This window comes from Neopsephotus bourkii, unplaced genomic scaffold, assembly GCF_033783945.1.
Source record: "Neopsephotus bourkii isolate Nb327-2 ecotype Australia unplaced genomic scaffold, CSIRO-AGI_Nbou_v1 NB_1767, whole genome shotgun sequence".
Lineage (NCBI taxonomy): Eukaryota > Metazoa > Chordata > Aves > Psittaciformes > Psittacidae > Neopsephotus > Neopsephotus bourkii.
Genome location: NW_026902241.1, coordinates 2355159 through 2381758, shown reverse-complemented (window position 1 = coordinate 2381758; position 26600 = coordinate 2355159). Strand labels below are relative to the sequence as shown.

The 26600-nt window shown below is 38.6% G+C and overlaps 1 protein-coding gene across 5 annotated transcripts in view; it reads left to right on the top strand.

The window, feature by feature from the left end:
- The window catches only part of MTHFD1L (methylenetetrahydrofolate dehydrogenase (NADP+ dependent) 1 like), a 155905-nt gene that overhangs the window by 28366 nt on the left and 100939 nt on the right, over nucleotides 1–26600 (top strand). For 2 of the 5 annotated variants that reach the window (XM_061378664.1, XM_061378658.1), the window contains 7 exons: nucleotides 6437–6573; nucleotides 7837–7883; nucleotides 9506–9613; nucleotides 10539–10613; nucleotides 12264–12366; nucleotides 15653–15729; nucleotides 19254–19394. In XM_061378664.1, the coding sequence (XP_061234648.1) occupies nucleotides 6437–6573; nucleotides 7837–7883; nucleotides 9506–9613; nucleotides 10539–10613; nucleotides 12264–12366; nucleotides 15653–15729; nucleotides 19254–19394 (688 nt within the window). Of the gene's footprint in view, nucleotides 1–6436; nucleotides 6574–7270; nucleotides 7363–7836; nucleotides 7884–9505; nucleotides 9614–10538; nucleotides 10614–12263; nucleotides 12367–15652; nucleotides 15730–19253; nucleotides 19395–19538; nucleotides 19593–26600 lie in introns of those variants that run through there. The other 3 variants (XM_061378660.1, XM_061378659.1, XM_061378661.1) reach the window with 3 other exon arrangements.

Genomic DNA, 26600 nt, shown 5'->3' with positions numbered 1-26600 from the left:
AGAGGAAACATTTAAGATATATGCTTGTACTTCAGGGTATTTGGTCTGATGGAAATATATATATTATGTATATGTGTACTTTCGTATGTGAAGGGAGTGAAAAGTGTGTGTGTATTCAGTAAACTGCAAAATCTCTAACCTCTGTCCATGATGCAGGCAGTAACATTTGTGCCTGTAATTCCACAATTGGATTTTAATGTTTCATGGTGTCTAGGAATGATAAATACTTCCTTCAAATGTGCTTCTACTTTATTCCTGATGTGCCCAGACTTGTTCTGAATAGCAAGATGCAACCACATGTACCTTTTTATCTGTAAGGATAGGTGTATTGAAAATAGGATGAAGACTTAATTTCTCCATAATGTCAATATTCCTCTGTGTGGAGAGCATTCTTTCACTTTTTTCATTCTTAGTCCGGGTTTTGTGTGTGTGACTTGTTACAAGGCTCATGTCACCTTGGGATGTTGTGGTTTTAGCCCAGCCGGTAACTAAGAGCCACAAGTTATCATGCAGTAATTAGTTCTTGGGCATCCACTGCCTGTATTTAGGCTCTTAGTGTACTAAAAAAAGATTATGTTGCAGGATATATTGACTTAAACTGCCTCCCATTCGCTGCAAGCTGAGAGCATGCAAAGGAATGAAGCTTGGGCATGACCTAGTAGCTAAGTTTAGTACCTAAGTTTAGAATAACTTAATCATGCATTCAAGTATGTAGATGGCATATTTGTAAGCACAATAGTAAACACCTCTAAAATGACTGAGAGCCTGTGTGTTCCAGCAGTTTTGTTTTTAAATGCTCCAGTGCTGTGGGTTTTACCAGATAATTCTGACTTGTTCACTTCAAAAATGCAAGCAGAGGAATAACAGAATGTGGAAAAACTATGGAATATATTGCTGCTTTTAGTAAGAAGCATGTTGGATTTTGAATGCTGGAAATGTAAAATCATCACTTTTCCCCTAACATTAATAGGTTGTTTTGTGATGAACTACCCTGTTGGTTAGATAAAAATTGAAGGTAATGAATACTAACTTAATGCTTGTACAAGTTTTATGATGGTAAATATCTTAGGGGCAGAAATTTCAGATTTGGAATTGCATTTGCTTCTCATGGGTATGAATTGGTTTGGATTTCTTTTCATCGTATTTCTTGGGCCACAAGGTGCTGAAAAGGTAAGAAAAATGGTAGACATCAAGAAAAAAAAAAGAAAGAAAAGGAAAAATAGAGGGAAGAATAAGAGGGGAAAATACCACTATGTTGATGCACTGAAAAATGTGACAGTCCAAAACAAAGTCATGGCTGAGGTGGTTTCTTGTGTATTCCACGTCATTGCACAGCTCCTAACTAGGATTGTCTTGAATGAGTTTGTCGGCTTTTGAGAGTTTGTAGCTGTGGAATCCTTAGTCTGTTCTGGCTTTGTTCAGTCATTTTAGCTTCACAGTGACCACTGTGCTTTCATACCAGGAAGCTCAAGTCCCATTTTGAGGATGCTGCTGCAATGTTGTCATAATCTCACCTCCATGAATTAGGAATTGCAACACTTCTGTGCTCAGAAACACATTTCTGACAGCTGTAGTTTTGTATGGGAGATGTGTGTAGGTGAGGCTTTCATTTATGGAAACTCAATTGCCCATGCCCTCCATTGCTGGGCTTTGCAGGCTTCCAGGTGGATCACAGGAATTGTGAACTCATTAAAATCTTGAAAGTTGCTGATACTGATGAGTTGAAGATAGAAAATTTGAAAGAAGAGAATTGTGACTTACCCAGCAAAGTTCTTGCTGGAGTCACAGCGGCTGGGGTAGCTGTGAGGAGGTTACAGCTGGTGCAGTGTATCATCTCACTGTTTATTTTCTCTTTGTGAGACCTCATGTAGCTTTCCCACAGAAACAGCTCCGCTGCAAGCTAATGTGATGTATAACAAACAAACAAAAAGTCTGCATATTCTTATCTTTGTTTTGATATACATAAAAAGAGAAGACTTTCCAATGTTATGGAAAACTTACTTTGCCAAGGAGCTGGTGACTGCTTGGTAGGTGGCAAAGTAAGTTTTAAGAAGGAAAGTGATCATGAGGTTTCTGTGCTTAGATTGAAAACATATTAAGGAAAATTGAAGAATAATGCAAATGGAGGCAAAAGTACTATATTTTAAAGTAGGGGTTATTTTCCCCTAGATTTGCATAAGATGAAAACACAGCATTACACAACTGAGCTAAAGTTAGCCATTGGCAGTTGTAATTTTATACTCAAGCAAGCAAGTGACCTAAGTTGCAGTACTGTAGGCTCAGTAATGTAGCCAGCAAAAACATCTCAATGCCCATAAAATCGTTTAAGTGGATTATTTTATTTATAAAAACTGATCAAAGTAGACCAGGTACAAAAAGGAAGTATTCAAAATAAGCTTTCTAAGGAAATTATTGGAATAGAAATTTCTTTTAATTTTAGACTTTTTTTTTTTCCTAACTAATATTTAAAGCTGGGATTCTGGTAACTATTGAAACTATTAAATAACTGTTTACTTCATAAGATTTATCCTGTAGTCTCCAGGCTGCTACTCAGCCTATGAGAATCAAAGGTCCTGCCAAGGCGTCTCATGTGAGATGAGAAGTCGAGGATAGGTAAATGAATTGTCCAGACCAATCTGGCTTCACTGAAAAGGGTGATTTTCAGATCCCTCACATTTTGTTCATTCTTTTAGGTGAAAAGACTGGAAAGTCAGGTTCCTAATTTTGACTTCTCAACTATTATTGTCTATTCCTACCTGCTGCTGTGGATGGGGTTTCTTGGGAGAGTGGCACTCAAAATGCTGTAGGCCATTTACGGAAGTCTAGTTTTCTTCCTCCATCTTTAGACATTTTGAGCCTTTAGATATCCATTTGAATAACTCTAGTTGCAGGAAAACTAAGAATGACAGGGGTTAACAGAATGAACAGATTAAAACAAACCAGCCGATGGGCGGCTATATTGAAAATATATGCTGTTAAAGCCAAACAAGTGTGAGGAAGTCAAGGTCCTGTCTGCAAACAAGTTTGTTTGCTGCTGCAAACCCTTGTGTGCTTGCATGCATACGCTGGTGAAAATAAGCTTGCTGTAATTAATTACCCGCACTTTGGTGGAGGCTGGTTCTGCCAAAGTGCCACATTCTCACTATGTGGATCTCTGTGATTTGGTTGTGCAGAGTGTCAGTATATTGGGAATTCAGCAGAGGCAAAATCTATTCCTCCTGGTGTTTCTCTTTTGTTCTTTGGAAAAAGGTCTTTGTCATAGAAAACTCCCAGTGCTTTCTGACTTATTTTATATTGTCATTTTAGAATGTGCCAGCCTAGTTACCAGAGCATTTTAGTAATGTGCTTCTTGATTGTGTGTGTTTTCTGTGACAAGTAGATACTGTTCTTCTTGTTACCACCAACATGTCTTCTGTTTATGCATTTGTCAGTTCCAGTTTCCTTGCTTTTACTAAATGGTAGGCTGCACCTTTGTTTTTTTCTTTGTTTCATAAGACGTATAAAGAGTCCCTGTGCTGCTCTGAATGCCAGCTTAGCCTTCTGCCATGTGTTGGGCGATACTTGAATAAATAAGGTAGTGATGGTGTCTCCTTAATTCTCTAGAATATGAACTTTTTGTGTCTGATGTTCAAAACCAGAGATAACCACCAACAGGAAGAACTGCAAATACATGTTGTTCTGTTAGCAGCGTAGCCACTGTGAGCACTGAGCTTTGGGGGTTTGTGGCAAGCCCTTTACTGGTAACTTCCAGAAAACTGTTATAGGTGTCTTTTTCATAGCAGAGTAGTTTACTTTTTGGTGGGCTTATTTTTGTTTGTTTGTTTTGTTAATGTGTTTTAAATAGCTTAAAGTTATTATCTTGTTATGTCTCTGAGTGCAGTAACGCCTCAAGATTATTCCAATATTCTTTAAATCTGGCTTTAATGCACAGGAATAAGAGGATCAAGTAAATGAGATTAAGGCAATAGACAAAAGTGAATGAGACAGTAGCAGATCCAATGGCAGGGAGAAGCCATGCTAATAATTATTTCAATGGGCTTGGGGCAATCAGTGTTAAGCCAGTAGTCAGGAGGGTGAAACTGGATGTGAAAATGGGTTAATCTGGCCTTGGTGCTCTGAAAGAAGCATCTTTGTGCAAAAGTAAGGATCCCAGGACAAAATGGAGATTGCAGAAGTAGTGGTGGGAAAATGGAAGCTGTCACTGTAGCAGTAGTAAAACCAGGAGGGCTCACTGTCATGACAATGTAGAGATTAAAAAGTCTCAGTTCTAGGAGCTGCAAATATGAAGCATTTTGTGCCCCTGCAGTAGATCAGAAGGAAATACGAAGGCATAGTATGGTTAAAAAGATGATAGGGACCAAAACTGCTTTTGAGAGTAGGTAAAATGGATTCTTCTCAGGATATGCGCTAGATGTCCTACCTTTTGTTGGCTCTACGTAGATATTTTGCTAAAAATCTGTGAATTCCCTTTTTTAAGTGAAGAGACTGCTGTTCTAGGAAGCTGGGATGCTGAAATAGTCTGGATAGTAAGTTACTGAAAATATTTAGAGAATCAGGTTGTGGGCAAACATGATATTATAAACTTAGGAAAAAATGACTGAAAACAAATGCCCAAATTAAGTAACCCATGTGTTCCATGGTCACAGGAAAGTAGTTCAAAGCTGCCAATAGACAAAATGCTATTTAGAAAGAGTTTCAGTTTAAGGAGTCTCTTAACAGATGTATAAAATTCCATTGATTTCACTGAAACTTGAGTTAAAACATGACTTCGAAATAGAAAAATTATTTCCTAGAACAGCACAGAATCATAGAACCACAGAATAGTTAGGGTTGCAAAGGACCCTAGTTCTACCCTCCCTACCATGGGCAGGGACATCTCCCACTAGAATATGTTAATTTGGCTTGCCTCCTGTTGCTGAAATTTTTCCAGACAAAGGCTTCTTTTTTCTTAGCAAAGTGCCCAGGATCCGATGATGAAGTAAAAGATAGATTTGTGACAAGTTAATGTTTTTCATGTGTTTACATTTCTTAGGACAAAGAAGGGCTTTTGTAAATTTGTTAACTGACTGAACTAAGCTGCATCTTACAATTCTACTGATGTTTTGATGCATTTGAGTTGTGCTCTGAGGATAGCAATAACTTGGAAAAATTACTGTTTGGGAAAGGAAGTGTTTCTAGTTAGAGCTAGATGTTTTAGCCCAAGTTTTGAAGAGGTCACAGAATAAGGGTTCTTCTTTGACTAGGATGTGTGTGCATGCTTGTATTTCCTTGGGAATGAAATTCTTAATGTCAACTTCACTAAGGTACTTACTTCTCTGCAAGTAGTGAAGACAGAAAAGGTAGGAATGGTTACACTTTGACAAAAAGTGGGACTTGTGAGAGAGCGCTGTGAGTGGGAAAAGGACTGGGGCTTTCTTCTTTTGCCAGTCAGAAGGAGAAATGCTGTGCCTCAATTGAATCATTTGAATGCATTTTGGAGACATGAGGTGTGTTCATACTTTAAGGAAGAAAAGGAAAAAGAAAAAATCCAAAACTCCCCCACTTTTAACATGGACCTTGAAAGTAGGGAAGATATCAGTTAAACTGAGGTGTGTCTCGTTCACTGAAGGCTGATGAAGTTTTCTACTTACAAAATCAGCTGTCATTGTCCCTTCATTAAAGCTACAAGAATAGTCTTTGAGAGGAGGTTAGAGTCTCTGATTCGAGGTTGGATATCGTTCTAAAATTCTGGCCTGGTTCAGTCGTGGTCTGGGTGTGGGAGTTGTAGCATGAAGCTTTTAAGCACTTGTATGAGAGGTTGGACTATGATTGTAGTTGTCTCTCATCACCATTAAATCTGCAACAATACCATGAAATGTAAGTGTAAAATAAATCATGTTCAGTTGAATATAGCAACTTTCGTGTCCTGTTTTAAACAAAAAGCAGTTGATCTGTCGTTGTTGAGGACTGTGATGACATGGAAGCTGGAAAAGGGAGAGTTGAGCTCTACAAACAGAAGTGTTGGTTATTTAATTTAAAATATTGTTATTCCATTCAAATTTTGAGCAGTGGGAATAAAACATCTCATGCATTACTACAGAAAAGTATTAATACGTGCTCAGAGTATCTTGATGGATGGCTTGTTAATGAAACTGGTGAGACTTATGCCGTAATAAAAATGTCTAAATTCAATATATTCTTTTTAGAACTTTTGCCAAAATAATCTTCTCTTTTTCTGCTATCATAGTAAATTGCTTAAATTGAAGACACATGTATATTAGCATTCCAACTTGAGCTAGGGACTAACTTTGTGGCAGTATTTTTGTGGAGATAAAGTAATCTTATTGAAATTTGCTGTACAAATATTCTTCATTGAAATCAAAAGCTAAGTTCTGATATCCTTAGCCAGGCTGACATCAGCAAAGAATTTGATTAATCTTTTTTTTTGTTTTGCTAGAATAACCCCTACACCCCTAGGAGAGGGGAAAAGCACAGTCACAATTGGTCTCGTTCAGGCGCTTACTGCACACCTTAGCATTAATTCCTTTGCTTGTCTGAGACAACCTTCTCAAGGACCTACTTTTGGAGTTAAAGGTACATAATATTTGCAGACTCTATGATCTCTGTAAGATTAAAAGGAAATACTTTTTTCTTTTGCTCCTTTGTTTATTTTCATTTCAATACTTTAATTACTTCACTCAGTGAATCGGCTGAATGGTAGCATATTGGATTTTTTGAAAGTATATAACTAATAGATAAATGTTTCTTGCACACATCTTCCCATGCCAGGTTCATATCTATGTTCATGCATTTAATGTATATTGGTAAGGCAGATGAAGACCAAATATAGTGAAAGGCATGGGGCTGTGTTAGCCAAGAGGTGTGTTGTGCAATTACACGCAAAAAGAGTTGCCCTTCCAGCAACTCCTCTGCTCGGAGACTGTCTAAAAATGTCTCTAAATGTTACTGTTTAATTATTCCTTGAGAAGGAGTCCTAAATCCACTCATATTGATTAAAAATACCCAATCTAAGTAAGTTGGCAGGTAAGCGTATGGTTCATCTCATCTGCATCATAAATTTGGCTAGGTCTGAACCTCTTCTTTCTGCTTTTCTGAGTTGTGGCCCTTAATCACAGCTTTTCTGCCTAGAAGGCCTTTAAGAGCATGAGAGCTAGGTAAGAGCCTGCCAAGTTCAAGCCTGTCTTCAATGCTGATAGGAAGTAATGTAATCTCTTTTTTGCCATTTCTCAGCTGAGTCTGATGCCTAACTGGGCAAGCACTCCCCATCTGCTCTACTTTGCTTTGCTGAAGTTTAAGTTAACAAGTTTGATTTCAGCTGGAAGGCTCCTGGTGCTTGGTGCTTCTCAGCCAAGACTGGTGAATGTGAGTGCTTTAATCCCTCCACTCAACTTGTGCGTAGGCTACAGCGAACTTCTTTGCCTGTACCCTGAGAGGCAGCGGGAAAGGAGCACGCAGGCAAGGGTGTGAAGGTTTCGTACAGAAGCAGTGCTTGCTTGTGACTGCTGTGTCTTTCCACCCAACAGCTGCATGTGCATGACCGTGTCCTAAATCTGGGCAGAAGGAGAGGGTAACCATTACATAGCCAAAGTCTGGGCAAGCTGTCATGTGTAGGCTTTCATTTCAGATCAAGAGTTCCCCTTTTACTTCCTGCTGGAAAAAGCCAGAAAGGTTTAAGGAAATCCTGTTCATTTGGGTGCACCATTAATCCCCTAATAGAAATTGAAATGATGAGAAATGTGTTGTCAACACTGTATGTTTGACTTTGTGCGTTAAAGGATGGCTGTTTTGCTCTAATACTGATTGGAGTCAGATGTGACTATATGCTTTCCTGCACAGGTGGAGCAGCCGGTGGTGGATATGCCCAAGTGATCCCCATGGAGGAGGTGAGACAGTGGTGGGGGGCAGTGAGTCCCTGTCCCTCAGGCTAAGGTTGCTGCTGCAGCACTTGGTCACTGGTGATGGTCTGTCAGAACAGGCAGCCAGGGGCACTGGGACAGCCTCAGCCCAGACACTGGGCACCTCTGTGGGGACAGGCTGAGGCCAGGCTGGGACATGAGCAACTGACGGGTCTGGCTTGGTGAGGCCTATGGCTGGAGACCAGCCCTGCTGCAGTATGGCTGGGGCAGAGGCTGATGGCACTGGGGACTGACGTGGGGTACAGGGCTGTGGGGGAGCCCCAGGGGCCCAGGCAGCAACAGTCAGGGCTTCTGCTGCTCTGCCACTGTCAAAGTGAGAGAATTATTTTCTTACCTGTAAATTAATCTGCAGCTGTCCTCTACTCACAAGTAAATGGGTTCCTGGAGAAGAGGGCATCATCTGTAGCACTTTCAAAATACTTTCACTGTGAAAATAATGAAACTCTGAAGCATGCACCCTTATCTAACACAACGTTCACAATGTAAAGCTACATGGTCCATGCATTTATGGACTGGCTGGGTCAAGGGCAGAGATGAAAGCGTAGACTGTGTGTAATGTCAGTTGACTGCTGCCATCTAAGCTGAGTGCCTTCCTTAACCTCCCTCCTCTGTCTGCAGCAGGCTTAGCCATGTGCCCAGGGGCTCAGGATGCTGTTGACAATGGGGTGTTGCGTTTTTCCAGAGCATAAAATGCAAGTAAATCTCTGGGCAATGGGACACGTAAGGATATCATGGCTAAGCTTACATGTATACTCAGTGCTTGTTTGGAAATGCATGGTGGTTTCACCCCAAAAGAGCCATAATTTAGAGCTCAACAAAACCACTTGGATAGCCTAAGATGGTGAAGTACTGCCTTGAAAGTGCACAGCTGGTCCAAGCAGAGCCCTAATCTAGGACTTGGTTAGAGTTTTGATTCCCCTGTTGCATGCGAGTGTGAGCACAAAGGCTTGTGTCAGCTGCTGTCGATGCCCCTCTGCAGCCAGTGCTGCAGTGCAGCTGAAATTGACCTCCCACCTCCTTCTGTCAGAGATACATAAAAAATAAAGTGCCTACTCATCAAGTCCTAATCTAATCTGAACTGCTGATTTCAGATTTGTCCACAAAACTGCTGTACAAACTTTGTATCACCAAAGTTCATGTCTGATAAGGCACAGGCTGTTTTCCCATGGCAGAAAGCTGACATACGCCCCAAAACCCAGCATGCACAGTGTGCTCTGGGGAATTCAGCAGAAATCTGCACCCCTGCTCCAGCTCAGTGAATACTGACAGTATTTAGTTGATTTAGTATTAATGATGTGGAACTGTAGCCCTGGGCTTTTCATTCTTGGATCATTTAGCAAGGAATAAAGATGCTCTTGGTTTTGTTTGGCTAAACTAAGGGTACTTTACCATGTATGCAGGTGAAAATCAGACCTTCATATAGCTCAGTGTATTTTCAGCTTGATAATTTTTCATCTACACTGATAGGTAACTAATCAGAGCTGCAACCTCAAGGAGATAACAATGACTGCTGCTGCTAATCTCCCTGAAATTAATAAATCGAGTTAAATGGTTTCTTATAAAAGGATTTTGTTGTTTTCACCTTCTAGTTCAATCTTCATTTGACTGGCGATATTCATGCTATAACTGCTGCAAATAATTTGCTGGCTGCTGCTATTGATGCTAGGATCTTGCATGAGAATACTCAGTCGGATAAGGTGAGAGTTATTTGGTGATATCCATATGACATTTTTTGCTTTCTTATTTTTCATTAAACTGCATTCCAAAGCAAAATAAATTGATTATCTTTTTATATTTTCACTATATGAACAGAAACTATTGCTGAAGCCATTCTATGTTCTGCTGGGAAATTTTGCTTATTGGATATGTTTTTCTGGCAAATAGCTATCATGAGGTAGTCCTCAAGATAAGGATCTTATGCCCAGAACATTATGAACTGTTTCAGACTGTACTAAATAAGCTAATAAAATATGTCGATATACCTAATAAAAGATATATATAATCTTACTCTTTTTAATAATTTGTATACTCCTAAAGTTAAAAATTACATTTCTGATGTATAGTTGGCTGTGATATACCTTAAGAAAAAGCATTTGTGGAGAAAATAAAGTAGATCCTCTTTCTTCTACTAAATATGTTGTGATCTTAACCAAAACGTAACTTGGGTCTTTAAAGGGAAAAAGGAAAGTAAAGGAAGGAGCTTCTCTTTCTTGGCTCAATGTTAAAACTCAGCAAAACTGAGTTAAAACAACCCTTTACTTGGTATAATACAAATGTGCATTTAGGTCATTTTGCAAATGATAGCCACAGTTTGAATAATTTTGGACCTTGGTTAAAGTTTTAAAGGGTTCTCAATTTCAAAAATAATACATATTTGTTTGGTGAAGCATAGAAACACAATCATTTCTATAATTGGATTTAGACTGTTAAATCATAGGCATTGCTGGAAAGCCTACCACCTTCTCAGAACTCTTTTTTAAATCTCTAAACAGAAGTCCACAACTTATGTGGTGGGGAAATTTTAATTAAATTACTCTGAAAGAAATGAAGACATTTGCTTTTATTTAACTATTTCCTGGTTCTAACTTTTTCTTTCATTAACTTCTCATGTGTTTTTTCTAGGCTTTGTATAATAGACTGGTTCCAGCAATTAATGGCATGAGAGGATTTTCTGCTATTCAGCTTGCCCGTCTGAGAGTAAGTTGTTAGCGTAGCCTCTCCTCTTCATAAAACATACTCTTTTATGCAACTTGTTTAAAATTGATGTACAGGACTGAGTCTATATAGACCTCCCTCACGAATTTTTTGAGTGCAGACTTTTTTTCTGAAAGCATCATCCTTGAAGTAATAGGATCTGGGTTAGTTATTTTCATAACCAACATTTTTGCCATTTGTTTCTCTTTTGAAATAAACCAACAATGTTTTTAAATGCTGTATCTTTCCTTATGAAATATTAAAATTACAGTATTTAAAATACTTTTCCTATTATGGTAAAGTTACATTTGACAACTCACATTCTTTGGTTTTGCAATATTTTCTGGGTTTAAAAGTGTATTATGGCATATACTTCTGGGGTTTTATCGACGGCGATTTGACAATCTTCCTTTGAGTGGTAGAAGTACATTTGTGTGCGTGGAATACTTTTGCATCCCATCTTGCTTCCTAAATGCTTCCAGCAGAGCTTTCTGTTCAATTCATGTATGAATAATATATCTGGATTTGAGGCTGCTGTTCTAATAAAACTTAGAGGGCAACACGGTGCACTAGCATAGGGTAAAGAAAATATGAGCCCCTTGAATTGACCCTTAAGGACAGCTTCAGTCTTCTATGTCCAGTTCAATTTTTGCTGTTGGCTTTTGAGCCCTGACTGATGTTGTTTCAGAGTCGTCAGAAGACAGTGGATAGCAGCCAAGTGTGCACTTGGAATTGGGGGTGAAAAGGAGAACAGAAGTAATACCAGATTCTGTTTTAAAGAGGGGAAAAAAAAACGTTTCTCATAACAGTTTAAGCATTTGTGCTGCTCATTTGAATGCCAGTAAACTAAACTGGGTATGATGCCTGCTTCACTCTATGGCAGAGTAGATCTCAGAATTTTCCATAACAATTTTGAAGTCTTTTCAATTTGTCCTTGTTTGTCTACAGGGCAACAGGTAGGGAAGGAGGGGAGGTGTTTTGGGTATATTTAGACTTCTAGATTTACTTTATTTTTTCTAATAAAGAAGTGTAAGCATTTTGGTTAATTCATGGAGGAATGCTTTTCCAATGCCAGAGAAAATTAAGATTTTATTTTATTTTATTTTTTTAAGGCTACAAGTTCCCACAGCTTTCTGGTCCATCTTTATGTAGATTCACCCAAAACCCAGGTTTGATGTTGCTGAAATAGCGAATTTGTAAAAGGTGGGGGATATAGGCTTATTTGTTAGAAGTGACTTAGTTCATGGAGGATGGGCTCTTAAAGTAGATTTTTTTTATTTCATTCAGAGGTGATTCACACAAGACCACGCATAGGTCTTTCAAAGATTTGCATGAAATGGAGCAGGCATTTAATTATCTCTTTATTGGTAACTGATAATGTTGAATTTCATCTTTGGTTTACATTAAGAGGTTCACCTGTGTAAGAAAGAGGCCTATGAGTATTTCTCTTTTCTTGTTTCATTTCTCCATCTGCATTTGCCCCTATTTTAGTTACAGGTGTTTTCCTGTGTGTTTTTTTTATTTAATAGTTTTGGTTCTGAGGTGCTTCTTTCCAAAATGCTTGCTGAAAGAGGGGGTGATAAGCCAGAGCAGCTCTACCTTTTGAAGCAAAAAAGCCACCTCACTGTGTTTCTTTAACTGGTTTTTCTGTAGAGGCTGGGAATATATAAGACTGATCCTGGGACTTTAACAGAAGAGGAGGTTAGCAGATTTGCTCGCCTTGATATTGACCCATCTACCATAACATGGCAAAGAGGTATGTAGTCAGAAAGCTTCACTTCAGCTTGGATTTAATTATAACTTATTTCCTAATTTACTTTACTTGAATCAGAGCTGTTTCTGTGCTCTGACTGTAAGAATGACCTATTTGCAAGTGGGAAATGTGGGTGTATAGCAAATACAGGTGCTGGATGTTGTTCTAAATTTGGTCAAATACCTTCAGTAACTCAAGAGACTTTGCTCATATTCTGAAAGATAGGTTATTCTGACAGCTTAAGTACATTCCTTCTCTCTCATATTAGATAATACATGTCAAAATATGAAAGTTGCTCTTCTGTGCAATTTACAAATATTATCCTTTTTTTTTTTAACTGTGTCTATTATGTTTTAGATTATTTGTACTTTACTTGACTTTGGTCCTTCATGCTCCCCACCTCAGCAGTCTGGGTAGCTCAGAGACTACACAAGCATCTGGAATTATGTGTTTTTCCTGTTTTTAAAGTGTTTCTAGCTGTTTGCTTTGATAGGAAGAAGAGGTGAAAGATGTAGTATAGTTTCAACTATGCGTGCCAAGCAAATCAATGTCCACTCTCACACCCTTAGACAACTCCCCTCTGTTATTTTCCAGTTCTAGTGCTGGGTTAAATTTCAGTGTTTACCTCAATTTCTATATCTCTTTCTCTTTTTAAACAAGTAAACCCTGCATAAAATTATGCGTTAAATTCCATTGGATTTTATGATCTTCCTAAGTTCTCAAACACTGCAGTTGTATAGTTCAAAATCATTGTTAAATTGAATGTATTGTGATGATTGGAGAAATAAGGTGAATCTGTTGAGAAATGGGGCTTCTTGGGCGTACTTTGTCCTTTGTGCACATGTCATCTCAAACTTGGAATGCATTTCTCAAGGTAATACTGGGCGATGTGACATAAGATGTTTTTTATCATATACAGTGTGTCTGGAAGAGACCTGTATTAGGATGAAGGAGTAATATAAATATTTAGTGTAATATGAATCATTGTTTTTATCAGCATGGGTTTGGGAGGAGGCAGTATTACTCAACAGCTGTTAACCTCAAGTGAGTTAATTAATCTCTAACAGTGTTAGTGAACCTTCTATTCCACGTAACTCTGTATGATGTACATGCCTTAAAAATTTCAGGAAAAAAAAAAAGGGGGTTTAGATAACTTGGAAAATGTTATATTTGGGACTGTTTGTGCAATCCGTATGTATGTGAAGCTTGTTACGTACCAGGAAATTTGAAAGGCAGAAGAGAAGGCTTTCAGACAGTCTGGACCTGTTTCCTTAAGAGCGTCACAAGCTTAAAGTTCATTGCCATCATATACTAACTTCAGCAGGTACAACATACTGAAAAGAAGGAAAGCTTCCCCCCACTTACCCTTCCCCTGGTATTCAGATCCTGTTTATATCTCTAGAGGATAAGGAAGTAGATACATTAAACCTAACACTTGGTTGAACCTAAAATTTCCTGAAATGCTTGCTTTGGGTAAGGAAGAGTAAAAATCTGGAAAAGGAAAAATTGCTTTAGTGGCAAAACCAGGTAATTCTTATTTTAGTACTTCTAAACACAGCTACTGGAATCCTCCTGGAGAATGAATTCTGACCATGGTAAAAAAGCCAGAGTATCCCAGTGACCAGAAAGAGTTCCAGGGTTAGTTATAATTTCATGGTAGGGAGTGTTAAGGTTATATGATTTCATGAGGAAGGACCAGATAAAAAGCTGCCCACTGGCTGTCCAGGCTGGTGGGAAGGCTAGTTCCTGCTCTCAGCAGTGCTTCAGTAGTCAGGAAAGACATTTACGTTTGCTTGTGGCTTCATGGTGGCATATGGTACCTCAGTTTGGTATGAGGCTATTGCTTCTATGTAGCAGGCTCTATTCTGGAATTTCTGCCAGTGCTGTATTTTAGAGTATGACTGTGTATAAACAGAAATAGTTGCACCATCCCTTAAAGGGAATTCCTGAAGAAATTAGGGGCCTAAATGCCATGTAGTTGGAAGAGTAAATACCATGAAGTCAAAAGGCACATCTGGTATTTTTACAATGCTTCCACAAGAAATGGCCAAGTAGGGGAAGTGGCTTAAACCTTGCTTTTCTCTCAGCTCACCCACAACCCAAAGCTGGGATTGTGTAGGATTGAGATTCAGAGTCCCTCTTGCTCTTGGGTTGTTGCATTGTCCTTTTCTGAAATTTGTTTATCTCCAAAAGCAGCAGGAAATGTGTGAGAAGGTGATTTCACTGACCTTCAGTGCAGAGAACTTCTCCAGAGGTTTCTTGATTCTCTGCTTCTAAATGGGTAGGGCTCAAATCTACACCTAACGTAGGATTGACTTGATTGCCAAGCTACTGTGTGAACTGATCTAGAGTATCTTCCACTCTTAGGGTCAGTGCAAATGAAAACATTTGTAGCTCTAAAGAGCCCTTAAGAAAGGGGCAGCCCATTTTCACATACTGTAGGGATTGCCATTCCTGGGAAGGAGAGGTCTTGGAGTTTGGTCTCATTTTTTAACAAACAGAAGTATCCTGCTGATGTTTCTTCCTAATAAATCATCCCAATCAGTTTTCAGCAGATGAGAGAGCTCTTTTTCCTACAAAGGCATGTTAGAAGTTGAGTATTGTCAGTGCAGAGCTGGAGAACTTGACTCGCAATGATAGTGAAGTTAGTAATTCCACGGGATGGTTTGGACATGCCCTTGCAATACCAGAAGTGTTTCCAGGTTAGAAGTAAAATTGTCTAAAATTGAAGTTGTGTTAAATAGCAGATGAATGACCTTGGCAGTTGAAAAAAAAACTTCCTTTAGCTGCTGTGCAGCTGAATGTGGAGCTAGTTACTGTAATGTGCATGAAAGTGTCTTGTCTGGAAGAACCAGTTCGACAACATAATTATCCTTTAAAAGAGAAACAGACCAGGTTTAACCTACATCATGCAGTCTTAAAATCAATTCTTAACAAGTCAATTATGAAGCAGATGATTTGAAGTAGGTCTGAGGTGCATTGTATCTACTAATACAGATTTCTCTTATGTAGGAAAAATATTAAATTGTATGTTAGGATATAAGAATCTGTTAGCTTCAAATACTGTTCAAACAAATTGTGTGTCAGTTATTTTCAACCTGTCACCTAGCAGTATCAATTAGAAGGGAGAAACCAAGTCAATGCTAATGCTACAATGCAGGAGTGTGGCTGGCTGGTTACACTGTTCAAGCAGCTGAATCTTACATGTGTATCAACAGGTATGCCTTGAATAAAACAGATACCTGAGTCTTTGCTAACATGTTTTGGTTTTGCTATTCTCTTGTTTCAGTGGTGGATACAAATGACAGATTCCTGCGCAAAATAACAGTTGGGCAGGCAAGTACAGAGAAAGGATTTATCCGTCAGGTATGTAAAGACATTTAAGTAGTTCTGGACAGACGTCCGAGGCTGAGAGATGTTTCTGCAGTTCTTTCAGCATAATTCTTTGGATTGCAGTGCTAACATCTGTTGCTCTTGTATGGTATTCTTGTAGTGAAACCGATTCTGTTAAGGAGTAACTGAGTCTGAAGTTTCAGAGCCTAGGAATTTATGCATATCACACAACGTGTTGACAGCACTTGACAAAAAAGCATGTTAGGGGTTGGGCATTGCTGTCCTATGAGTATAAAAGGTGCTCTTACATCCTCATAAGGCTAATCTGTATGATTTTCCTTACTTTTTGAGTCACTCTAATTAAGTAGTATTTATGCAGGAGCAGGTCGTGTGTTGTTGGTCCCATTGATGAAGACTGGAAATGACCATTAGCTTTTTACTGAGAGTTTTCATGTCCTTCTCATGCATCTCAGCTTTGGGATCTAAACTGTAACAACTTTGAGCATGTGCTTAATTTTAGTGTGTCGGCTTAAAGTGATACTTCAGAAAATGAGTCTGTGTGTAAAAAAGCTAACCTACGTTACTATATGAGTGCTTCTGGAAGTCAGTTAAAGAACTTACTGATAAATTGAAATCCAGACTTTTCCAGCACTGTTTGAACAAGTGTTCCTGGTGTTGTGAGGGTGAATCAGTTTCTGAAACAATGCAGCGTGGAACAGGTGGAACAAAGTCATTGTGATGATGTGGATATAATTTGATGAAGATACTGTAATCTAACATTCTGAATCATGAAAATCTTGAAGTTCTGACTGTTCTGAGGTGAATAGCTATCTCAGTAGAAATAATGCTTTCATTAATTTTGGAAATTGTATCTTACCTTTTCTTTAGCATTTCAGGTCTCTTCTAGGCTTTCTGCCTAAATAAAGAAACCAAAAATAGTGCTAGTATTTATGTTCAATTCAGCAGGTTAAAACAGTCAAATTGGAGATAACTTAAAAAAGAAATCATAGAATTATAGAATGATTAGGGTTGGAAAGGACCTTAGAGATCATCTAGTTCCAACCACCCCCCCACCTGCCACCATGAGCAGGGACGCCTTCCACTAGAAGTGCTCATTTGTTTTGGTTTTGCACACATGGGGTAGAGACTTTTCTGTCCATAACTTACATAAAGCTCAATATTGGCTAATACTTATTTCTGATAATGGGTTAGGACTACAAAATATTATACTTGGTACAAGTTTCGTCAACACTTGACACGTTTTCCTATGTTTAGATTTGTTTCAATGTGAGTGTTAGCTTTGAGTCAGGTTCTGCCAGGCTTGTTGTGCAGCGTTTTACCACCATGATTTTACTGCTTATGTAAATGTGGGTTGTTTTATTATAGAGTACTAGTTCACATATGGCTGTCAAATGCTGCTTCTATACTGAAGTTTTGGCTGAAATTACCTTGATGCTTTTGGTTTCAATATGTTGGACTTACGCATACCCATCCGCCTTTTAACATGTACTTAGTGACTTGATCTAACAGGAAAATTCATTTCAGAGCCTAGCTGGCGATCCAGAGAAAACAGGACTTCATAGTTAACAGATGCATTTTATAAATATTTGGAGTGATGTTCTAGCACTCTTAAAATCAATGACACCTGTGTAAAATGGCAGAGCACAGCAGGCACAAAAGTCTGCATTTTAATGAACAGGGATGCTGTGGTTTCTAAAGAGTATTACATGACTGATGCCCTTGATCCTGCAATTGAATCCATGTGGGTGGATCCTTTCATCAACAGAGAACTGACTTTACAGCTGAGTCTTCTATCAGCACTTCATAGGTGTATAAAGGTTATTACAGTTAAAACAGCACCTGCTACCACAGTCTTTTGTGCCTATTTTTTCAATTAAATATTATGTCACTCTTTGAGCATCTACCTGGGGTTGTTTTCCTGTCCTTCTGGGTTTATATAGAAACAGTGATAATAAAAACCTTTTTTTGGTCTCCTGATAAAGTTAGATAATATTCTAGTACGTGGGTTGGCCATAGATTTCTCAGGCTTATTTCCTGTTTTGCATATGCTGCAATGATGTACCGGGGATATTCTTAACTTCAGAAGAGATAGTAGCATCCGTATCATCCCAGCACCAGCATGCTTAGTCTGTACCCAGCTGTTCTGTTATGTATAGAACTACTTCCAGTGAATAGAGTAAATCTGCTTTGTAATTTCAGCATTTCATTTGAATCCCTAGGCTGAATATCTCAATTACAGGATTATTTTTTGACTTCTGTATCTATCTCTCCCTGTCTGTGCCCAGTGCAGAAACGTGCTTCAGTGTCTTCAGAAGTTTTGACTAAACATGCAGGTACATAGAGGTCAGCCTGAATATAGCTGCTCTGGGCTGTACCTGTCAAGACAGAATGTAAAAGCAGAAATGTAAGTTAAAAAAGGGCAGAAGCTGTTAGAGTAGTAGGCAAATGGATAGGACTGGTAAGGTACATGTTGAACAGTTCTCTGCATAGAAGCTTCTTAAAAACAGGCAAAGCCTTCAATTTAAATAGATTGCTCTCGTATTAGTCTGTATGGGGTACATCTAGTAGAGGTCTGACCCAGAAACAGTCCTGAGGCTTTTTTACATAGATAGCAGTAGGATGTCGATTACTAAGTTTTTGCATAGACTTTAACTGCTGGACATAGAGAGGTTACTAAAGAAGCTGCAGAAGAATGCAGCCTCAACATTGCATTCCTATCACATAATGCATTAGGGACTTTGCCTTCTCTGTTTACATCTACTAGCATGTGGCATGGGCTTTACTCATAGTAAATTAGTACAAGTATTTCTAATGTATACTGCAAGCTTTTAAGGAAAAGTAAGGACCACAGCTTATGTTGTTCTGAAATAGAGCAGGGTATGGATGCATTTCTACAAGAGCAATAGAACTGATGCCACATGTAGTTCTTGGAGGTTTTTTTAACTTATATATTTGTTTATTAAAAAAAACGGGGGAAGGAGGGGGAGGGCAAGATGTATTTTACATCATCATAGGTCAAGCACAAGACCTAGCAGCATAAGCTCTAAATTTTGAGTTTATGTAGAAAATGAATGATTAAATGTAGCAAGAATGTCTTTGAAATCAGAGTAAAAAACTTTTGGCAAACATTACAGAAAGAAAAAGGAAAAAACAAACAAACAAACAAAAAGCAGCACAATGCTGTCCTTATGCCAGTAAAGCGTAGAACACATCTGGTGATATTTTTTTTTTGCCACAGAAAAAGAATTCTTGGTTCTCATGGAGATCTGCTAAGGATAATGTGAGCCGAGGGGCTAAGCACTCTGCAAACTGGTCCCCAAGTAAATGGAGTGTAACAGAGAACATTAATGAAGGAATATAGACCAAGTGTTTAAAGTTACTGTAGTCTGATCAATCTCAAAAGCTTCAGGTTACACTTTAGAATTCGTTTGAATTCCAGTGTGAAATTGGTCTTTCCTGAGGTTATTCCTGATGATTCCCTGTGAGTATTTGACCTGACTTTGATTTGGTTCATGATTCTCCCTTCTGCTTTACAGGCTCAGTTTGATATTGCTGTTGCAAGTGAAATAATGGCCATCCTGGCACTTACCACCAGCCTTCAAGATATGAAAGAGAGACTGGGGAAAATGGTGGTGGCTAATGACAAAAAAGGAGGACCAGTAACAGCAGAGGACTTGGTATGTTCAGAGCCACAGAGACCTGTGAATAACCTCTCATGCTGCTTTTTTTTTTTTTTGCCTCTTGAACCATTAAAAAGGCAGGTGCATGCCAAGGATTTTGCTTTGAGCAGCAGTCAGATATCAAAGAAAGATCTTCTGGGCCAAAATTTGCTTGCAATGAGAACAAGATGTAGAGCTCATTCTTCCAGCTCTCTGGTAACATCTGGTTCTGGGAGTCTCTGGTCTCCATAACGTACTTGGATAGTTTTCTGCAATTCTTAAGGCAAACAAATTTGATGCTGGAGGGAGTCAGAGTGTGGGCTCGTATTTGAGAGAGCTGGTAATGTTTGCTACTGTACTTGTGAAGTGTGTTCAGATGTTACAATGTTAGTTACCACGTGAATGCTTATACCACTAAATCAGAATGGAGACAAGCAATTCTTAATTCTTATATTGCTGATAGTGCTTGGGACAGGGAGTGCTGGGTTCAGCTGTAACACTTATTTTTCTACATCTTAGTAGCTCGTGCAGTGCTGTTGAAAACCTAATGACACAGGGTTATCTCTTCACATCATTAAAATTTTTCTTCCTTACCTTCATTAGTTAGTTGCTGTTTCCTCTTTCCCTACTTCAGCTTCTGAAAGAAGTCAATATGCTCTTCCTTTATATCAAATTCTAGCCCTTATAGCCAGGCTGTGAGTCTGTAAACAGGGGTTGGAAACTCACACATTTGTCTATAGCAGGTTCTGGTGGAGCCAGAAGCTACCAGTTAACTCTTGCAGTCCAGCTGTATGCCAGGAATAGGCTCGCTGTGATTGGAACTAGTTTATTGTAACATTATACATTTAACTTCAACATTATTGAATTTTGAAGCCTAATGCAAAATTAAATTCATGTATTGCAGATTGACAGCACACTTTAAATACAATAAATCTGATAATGCTTTGCTTTTATGTTTTTTTGTCATCTAACTATATCCTTTTAGCAACTGTGATATGTCTTGTAGCCATGCTGTTGGCAGTGACTGCCTGTATCACACAGATTTTGTGTGTTTCTTCCTGTTTGTCCCTTTTATATGGACACCTGCACAAACTTACTGCATGTTTAGAATAAGTAAAGGAACCAGTATCCTGGATTGTCAGCAAATCCACAAGCCAGGAATACCTTCACATGGCCTTAATGGATTCCAGTTTAATAAGGAAATGAAAACATCTAGCTTGACTGGATTTAAAATTAAAATTAAGATAAGGGTACCAAAATTTCTAAGTACAGTCATCATTAAAATTCAAAGTAAATCAACTATTCCCAATTATGTGGGAGAAATGAAGAACTACATTTACTATTCTAGCTGTTGAAGTTTTGATTTTCCTTTTCAGTTGCATAACTTTATCTTGGCCAAATGGAGGGGAGTGGGGAATGGGTTACCTTGTAATGCATATGCAAAAACCTTAAAACCGTTCAGTGTCAGAATTAAAGCTACATTTAAAATACATTGTTATAATCTTGATGCTACTTTTGTGTGAAGGCAATTCAGCATAATAATATTGCAAAATATTTAACCTGTCTTTATCCACTTAATACATACAGTTTGCTGAATGAAATCATTTGCTTTTCTGTAGTTTGTTTCATAGAATCATAGAATCATAGAATAGTTAGGGTTGGAAAGGACCTTAAGATCATCAGGTTCCAACCCCCCTACCATGGGCAGGGACATCTCACACTAAACCATGTCACCCAAGGCTCTGTCCAACCTGGCCTTGAACACCACCAGGGATGGAACATTCACAGCCTCCCTGGGAAACCCATTTCAGTGCCTCACCACCCTTACAGTAAACAACTTCTTCCTTATATCCAGTCTAAACTTACCCTTACCCTAAACTACAGTCCCTCCCCAGCATCCCTATAGGCCCCCTTCAGATACTGGAAGGCTGCTATGAGGTCTCCAAGCAGCCTTCTCTTCCTCAGGCTGAACAGCCCCAACTTTCTCAGCCTATCTTCACACAGGAGGTGCTCCAGTCCCCTGATCATCCCTGTGCCCCTCATAGAACTGCCCAACAGTTCCATGTCCTTTTTATGTTAAGGACACCAGAACTGTACACAATACTCCAAGTGAGGTCTCATAAGAGCAGAGTAGAGGGGCAGGATCACCTCCTTCGACCTGCTGGTCACACTCCTTTTCATGCAGCCCAGGATATGGTTGGCTTTCTGGGCTATAGAGCTATAGTTGCTCTGTGGAAATATGATGTTAGGGGTGGAATTATGAACTGTGCACAAAGAACTTTAAAATTTTTCCACTATGTCCCTAAAATAAAAATTACTTCATTTTTCTTTGGTCTTTATTTAAATAAACTTCCCATGCTTAGTGCCTCAAAATCATTTGAGAGTGTCACTTGTGCAGAACATGTGTTCCTAGTTCTTCTTTAAAGCAGTGTTCTGTATTATACAGTAGAAGAACTGCCCAGAATAAAATACTCACCGGTGTCAAGGATGTATGACCATCTGCAGCTATGCTGCTGCATTCTTTTTCTTCTGCAGGCCCCCTTCATACCATGCACAGGGAAAACTTGGGTGCATGTCATGATTGTGAATTGCAGAAGCTCCTGCCTCCTTTGTTGTGGAGTGTGTTGCAAATGAGGATGAGAACTCTGGGAAGGACAGGAAGGTGATTTCATGACTAAGGCAGAAAAATACTTTTTGGAGAATGAACTTCTACTTCACAAAGCTGATGGGTGGTGCTGTGTCTATACAAACTAGTTCTTACAGTACATGAAGGAGTTACGCATTCCTCAACCTGGGTTGATACCCAGGAGCTAAACGGATGATACCTGTGGAAAGAGTGAAACACCACCGAGAACTTGGAACCAGGTCTTAGGCTGAGCACTCAGAATTGGTGAATACTTCTGAGTTTGATCCTTGTTGGTGCTGGTTTCTCTTCTAAGAACAGGAGCAATTGGTTATTTCTACAGGCTTATTAACATTGGTGGAGAAGTTGGATGCTGTAGTGTTGGGACTTCAGAAATGTCAGAAAAGGAAATTAGTAGTGGGTTTTCTTGCTAAGATTTCTTTATCAAATTAAATACTGCCTACTTTGTACAGGTGGAGAGCTAATGAATAACTGTACTGTGCTTGTGAAAGTGGACTGTATAAAGTCGAATCCTCTGGAAACAATAGCCAGAGATACATGATCAAAGCCCACACTGTGGTATCATATGTACAAAGAAGGTAAATTTCAGTTCTATCTGGTAGCATTTCACCTCTGTTCCTGATTTCTTCCTACAGGTAGTCAGTTTTTCTGAACAGCTTACAACTAAGCCTGCTGTTTCGAGACTGTAAACACAGTATCTACTCTTCCCCCTGCTCCTTGTGCTGCCTGTGTTGTTACTATTCTTCTGCAAGCCCAGCTTTTACCCCTCTTTATTTGGACTTCACAAGTTGTATCTCTTTCTTGTATATGTTAGAAAAGGATTCCTCTGGGATCCAGGAGAAGAGATCTTTGCTTGTGGTCCAGGTGTCCAGGCCCAGAGCAGGTCCATGCTGGTTCAGTACTGTAGATAACTGTAGTGGTTACACCTAGGCTGTAAGTACATGGCACGTTGAGACTAACGCTTTCTGGGCAGGATAAGACAAGGCTAAGCGTTCACTAATGAGTGTCTGTGAGCTGCAGTTTTTGTTCTCCCAGTGTTTATATCTCAGGTAGATCTTCAGATATGGCAAGAGATTTTATGTGAGGCCATTCTCCTCCCATATGTTCATCCTTTTTTGAGTCAGGGTCAGAGAGGAGGTAAAGCTTTATAGCTCAGAAAGGAAAGACCTCAAGTCAGCTGAACATGGGAAACCCAGTATACATTTTTGAATGCTCTCAGTCCAAGACAGTTAAATCATTTTGACTTAAAATCTTCTTTTAAAAAAATCCAGTTTAAAAGCTTGAATCTATCATAGCCACTTGACATGGAACATTTTAGCCCAAAGAACTGCAATTGCATATAGTTCTAACAAATTTGGAAGGCAGCTTTATCATGGGAAGTAGCACACAACCTGAATAATGTGTGGTGGTCAGTTCTACCTGTCACTTAAAAAAATTCTAGGGTTCATGTTCTATATATACTACCTGGACTGAAATTATGCAAGTTAAATGTTTGACAGTAATCTTTAGTTTGTTGGAATCTACATGAACCAAAACCACTAAACCCTTCCCTGTGATTTGTTTCCAGATATACACACAGCATACTTCACAAAAACACAGTTGCTCTTAATTTTGACGTTATATGCAATGTATTTATAATGATAAAATAGTAAAAACCTAAAATACACATTAGCAGATATAAACCAGATGCAGAGGCAGTATAGGAGTAACAGAAAAAAAGATACATTTAATATTTCATGAATTGAGAAGACTCCTTCCACAAGAATAATGGATTAAATAGCTATCCTCTGTAATGGAACATACAGAAGTCTTTGCCAAAATGTGGTGCTCATTGTATGGAGTTTTGAAGACTGAATTGCTTTTTGGCTTTTACAGTATAGTAGAGTTTTGATGGACACATTTTTGTGTGAAACTAAATGGGTATGCGTGCCCTAGATCAGTATTTCAACACCTATGAAAAATATTGAATAAGTATGTCACTGTGTTTTTTAAGTAAGACTTCTTTTCAGCTTATTTTCTATGCCATGCAGTTATATTTCAGTAATTCCAGGACCAAAAGAGAATAGCTTCATATTTACTTTTATATATGATCTATCAGCGGAATGAATATATTTTGTTCTCTGGTTCATCACAAACATTGTGTGCATACTTCGCTTTAAACAAAAGTAGTTGCTGTCCTACTCAGCCTACAGTTTAGGGTTTAGGTTTTTACAGAACCGATATTGCAGAAAAATATATTGTTTTGTTAGAGACAGTAGTTTCAAATGAAGGAAAGTTACAAGTACTTCATTATTTTTCTTAGAAAGAAAAGGGCTTTTCTCTGCCCTTCAGTCTTTGTAACCCCTTATTCATTTCACAGTAGTTACTCTCAATCGCCTTCCTCGTCATCTAATGCTAGCTTCCATTTACGCTCTTGATAGACTTCAGAAACTGCTCCACTGGAAGTTGCTTTGAAAATATTTCAGTTTTTCATCCAAGTTTGCCTTTTCTGTGTATTTTGTGCTCTATGATCTTGGTGTGTTGGAGAGTGTATTTGCCCTGATGGCTGATGGATATATGGAATGGGTATTATTTTCAGAAGTACCTGGGACTAGTTCCAGGAGGGACCCCAGGAGAGTTGGTTGTCTGTATACATTTGATTTGGAGTCCTGCTTCTTTCTCCTGACAATGAGTTATTGGAAAGCTAATGATTCTTGGGCTCTCATATGCCTAATTGGTGTGTAGCTGTCTAAGCCTTTAATTCTTTTATAAAAAGTTTATCTACCTTCTCTGAATTGGAAATGGAAAGCTGATTCCTTAAACAGCTTTGAGAACCAGATCCAGGATTTTCAGTGAGCTGTGGGAATTGTTTGCTAGCTGCTGGGAGGACTGGGGATATGAAGGAAGGAAAACTTGATTCTGACAGCATCACGTCAGGTAGAAATGAAAACTTTATTGTCTGTTTAGCTTTTAAGGACTGTTGTTGACACCAAACCTGTTTAAGAACTATGAAAGGCAGACAGATACGATGTGTGCTAATTGGAGTCTTTCCATCTTTTTTCTTTGCTTTCAGCTTCAGATACAATGAGTTGTGTCCAGGATACATTTCTAATGTGGATGAAGTTTCCCAAAAACATTGAAACACATGGGAATTATTTGGGTTTTTAGCTTAACTGTTTTTTTCAGATTAGTGAACTACTAGAAAGCAAAGGAGACAGGATGTGAGCCACTGTTAGCTGTGGGGGGAGTGTCCTGATTTGATTTGATTTGATTTGATTTTTTGCTTCTCCCTCCAAGTCTTTTTTCTAGTCAGCATGGCTTGGGTCCACACACAACTGTTTGCATGCTCTCTAAAGGGGCTGGTGGTCTTGTCCAGTGTGAAGTAGAAAACAACCCCCTACGTGGATGGCTACAGTTGGCATGAGTTAGGACTTGTCAGCCCGTAGGCAGTTTTCCCAAGAAGAGCATTAGGACTGAGCCGTGGCTGTTCAGGTGGTTAACGTCACCATTGACCAGCTGGAAGATCTGATGTAGTTTTCCATTTGACTGCTCTTCTCCAGAAAGTTGAATAGCTATTACAATGGCTTTTAATGTGGTAAGACTGTAAACTCTCTCAGTGTTCATGTGTCAAAAATGTTTGGCAGCTGTTTCTGTTTTAGCATAATGATGAATAATTTTTGCTATATGATGGTGGAAAACCCGAGATACAGGAAGAAAGTGTAAAATTAACTAACTTTTTCCTTCAGATATTTCTGTTACCTGTAACCTTCTGACTAGTGTGTGTACATGGTTCTGCTTTTCATGAGACAGATGTTGAACAGTTTAACTAGCTGTTATATTTTGTGTTGCTCACAACTAGTGATGAGAAGTATTTCCTTCAGCTGGGGGGTGGGAGCAGAAGAATGGTGCTTCTGGTCTGAGAAATTCTTTCTCAGTTGGCTGCTGAATCAATCAAACAGCAAGAAAATAAAAGGCTTATGGATGTGTTCAATAAGTATATTGCATACTGTGGGGATTTTTTCTCTTTTTTCATGAATTAAAATCCTGCACTGTGATCAATGGGAAAAAGACTTTTAATTATTTTTTTATATAAATTAGTAGGATTAAAAACTAGCCTTTAATGGATAAATCGCTAGGATTTAGATTTGTTGCAAGCTGAGATTGTTCTATTTACTATTCTGTTTTGTAAGTGCTTCAGATCTGGAAATCAATGAAATAGCTTTTATAAAACAGATTGTTATATTGAACAGATTTAAAATTTAATATCCTAAGAAATATGCCCACTTTAGAGAGACTTTTACAAATTACTGAAATACAAGAAATCAAAGGCAATAGCAGTAGCAGTTATTTTGCATGGTCCTAAAAAGAAAAGTAATGCATTAATAAAATACTGAAGTTACATTTTATTCCACTAGCAGAAAATTTTGGGGGATACTGGTTAAATGAAGCATTATGAAACATTGTTGAGATTTGTTCTGCAGCTTTAAGTTCTTTATCTAAAATAATTAGTTTACAATCTTACCAATTAAAACAATCTGCAGCTCTTAAGGAGCCTGTGCGAGTGAAAACCATCAATTATTAATTTCACTTTTTAATGCATT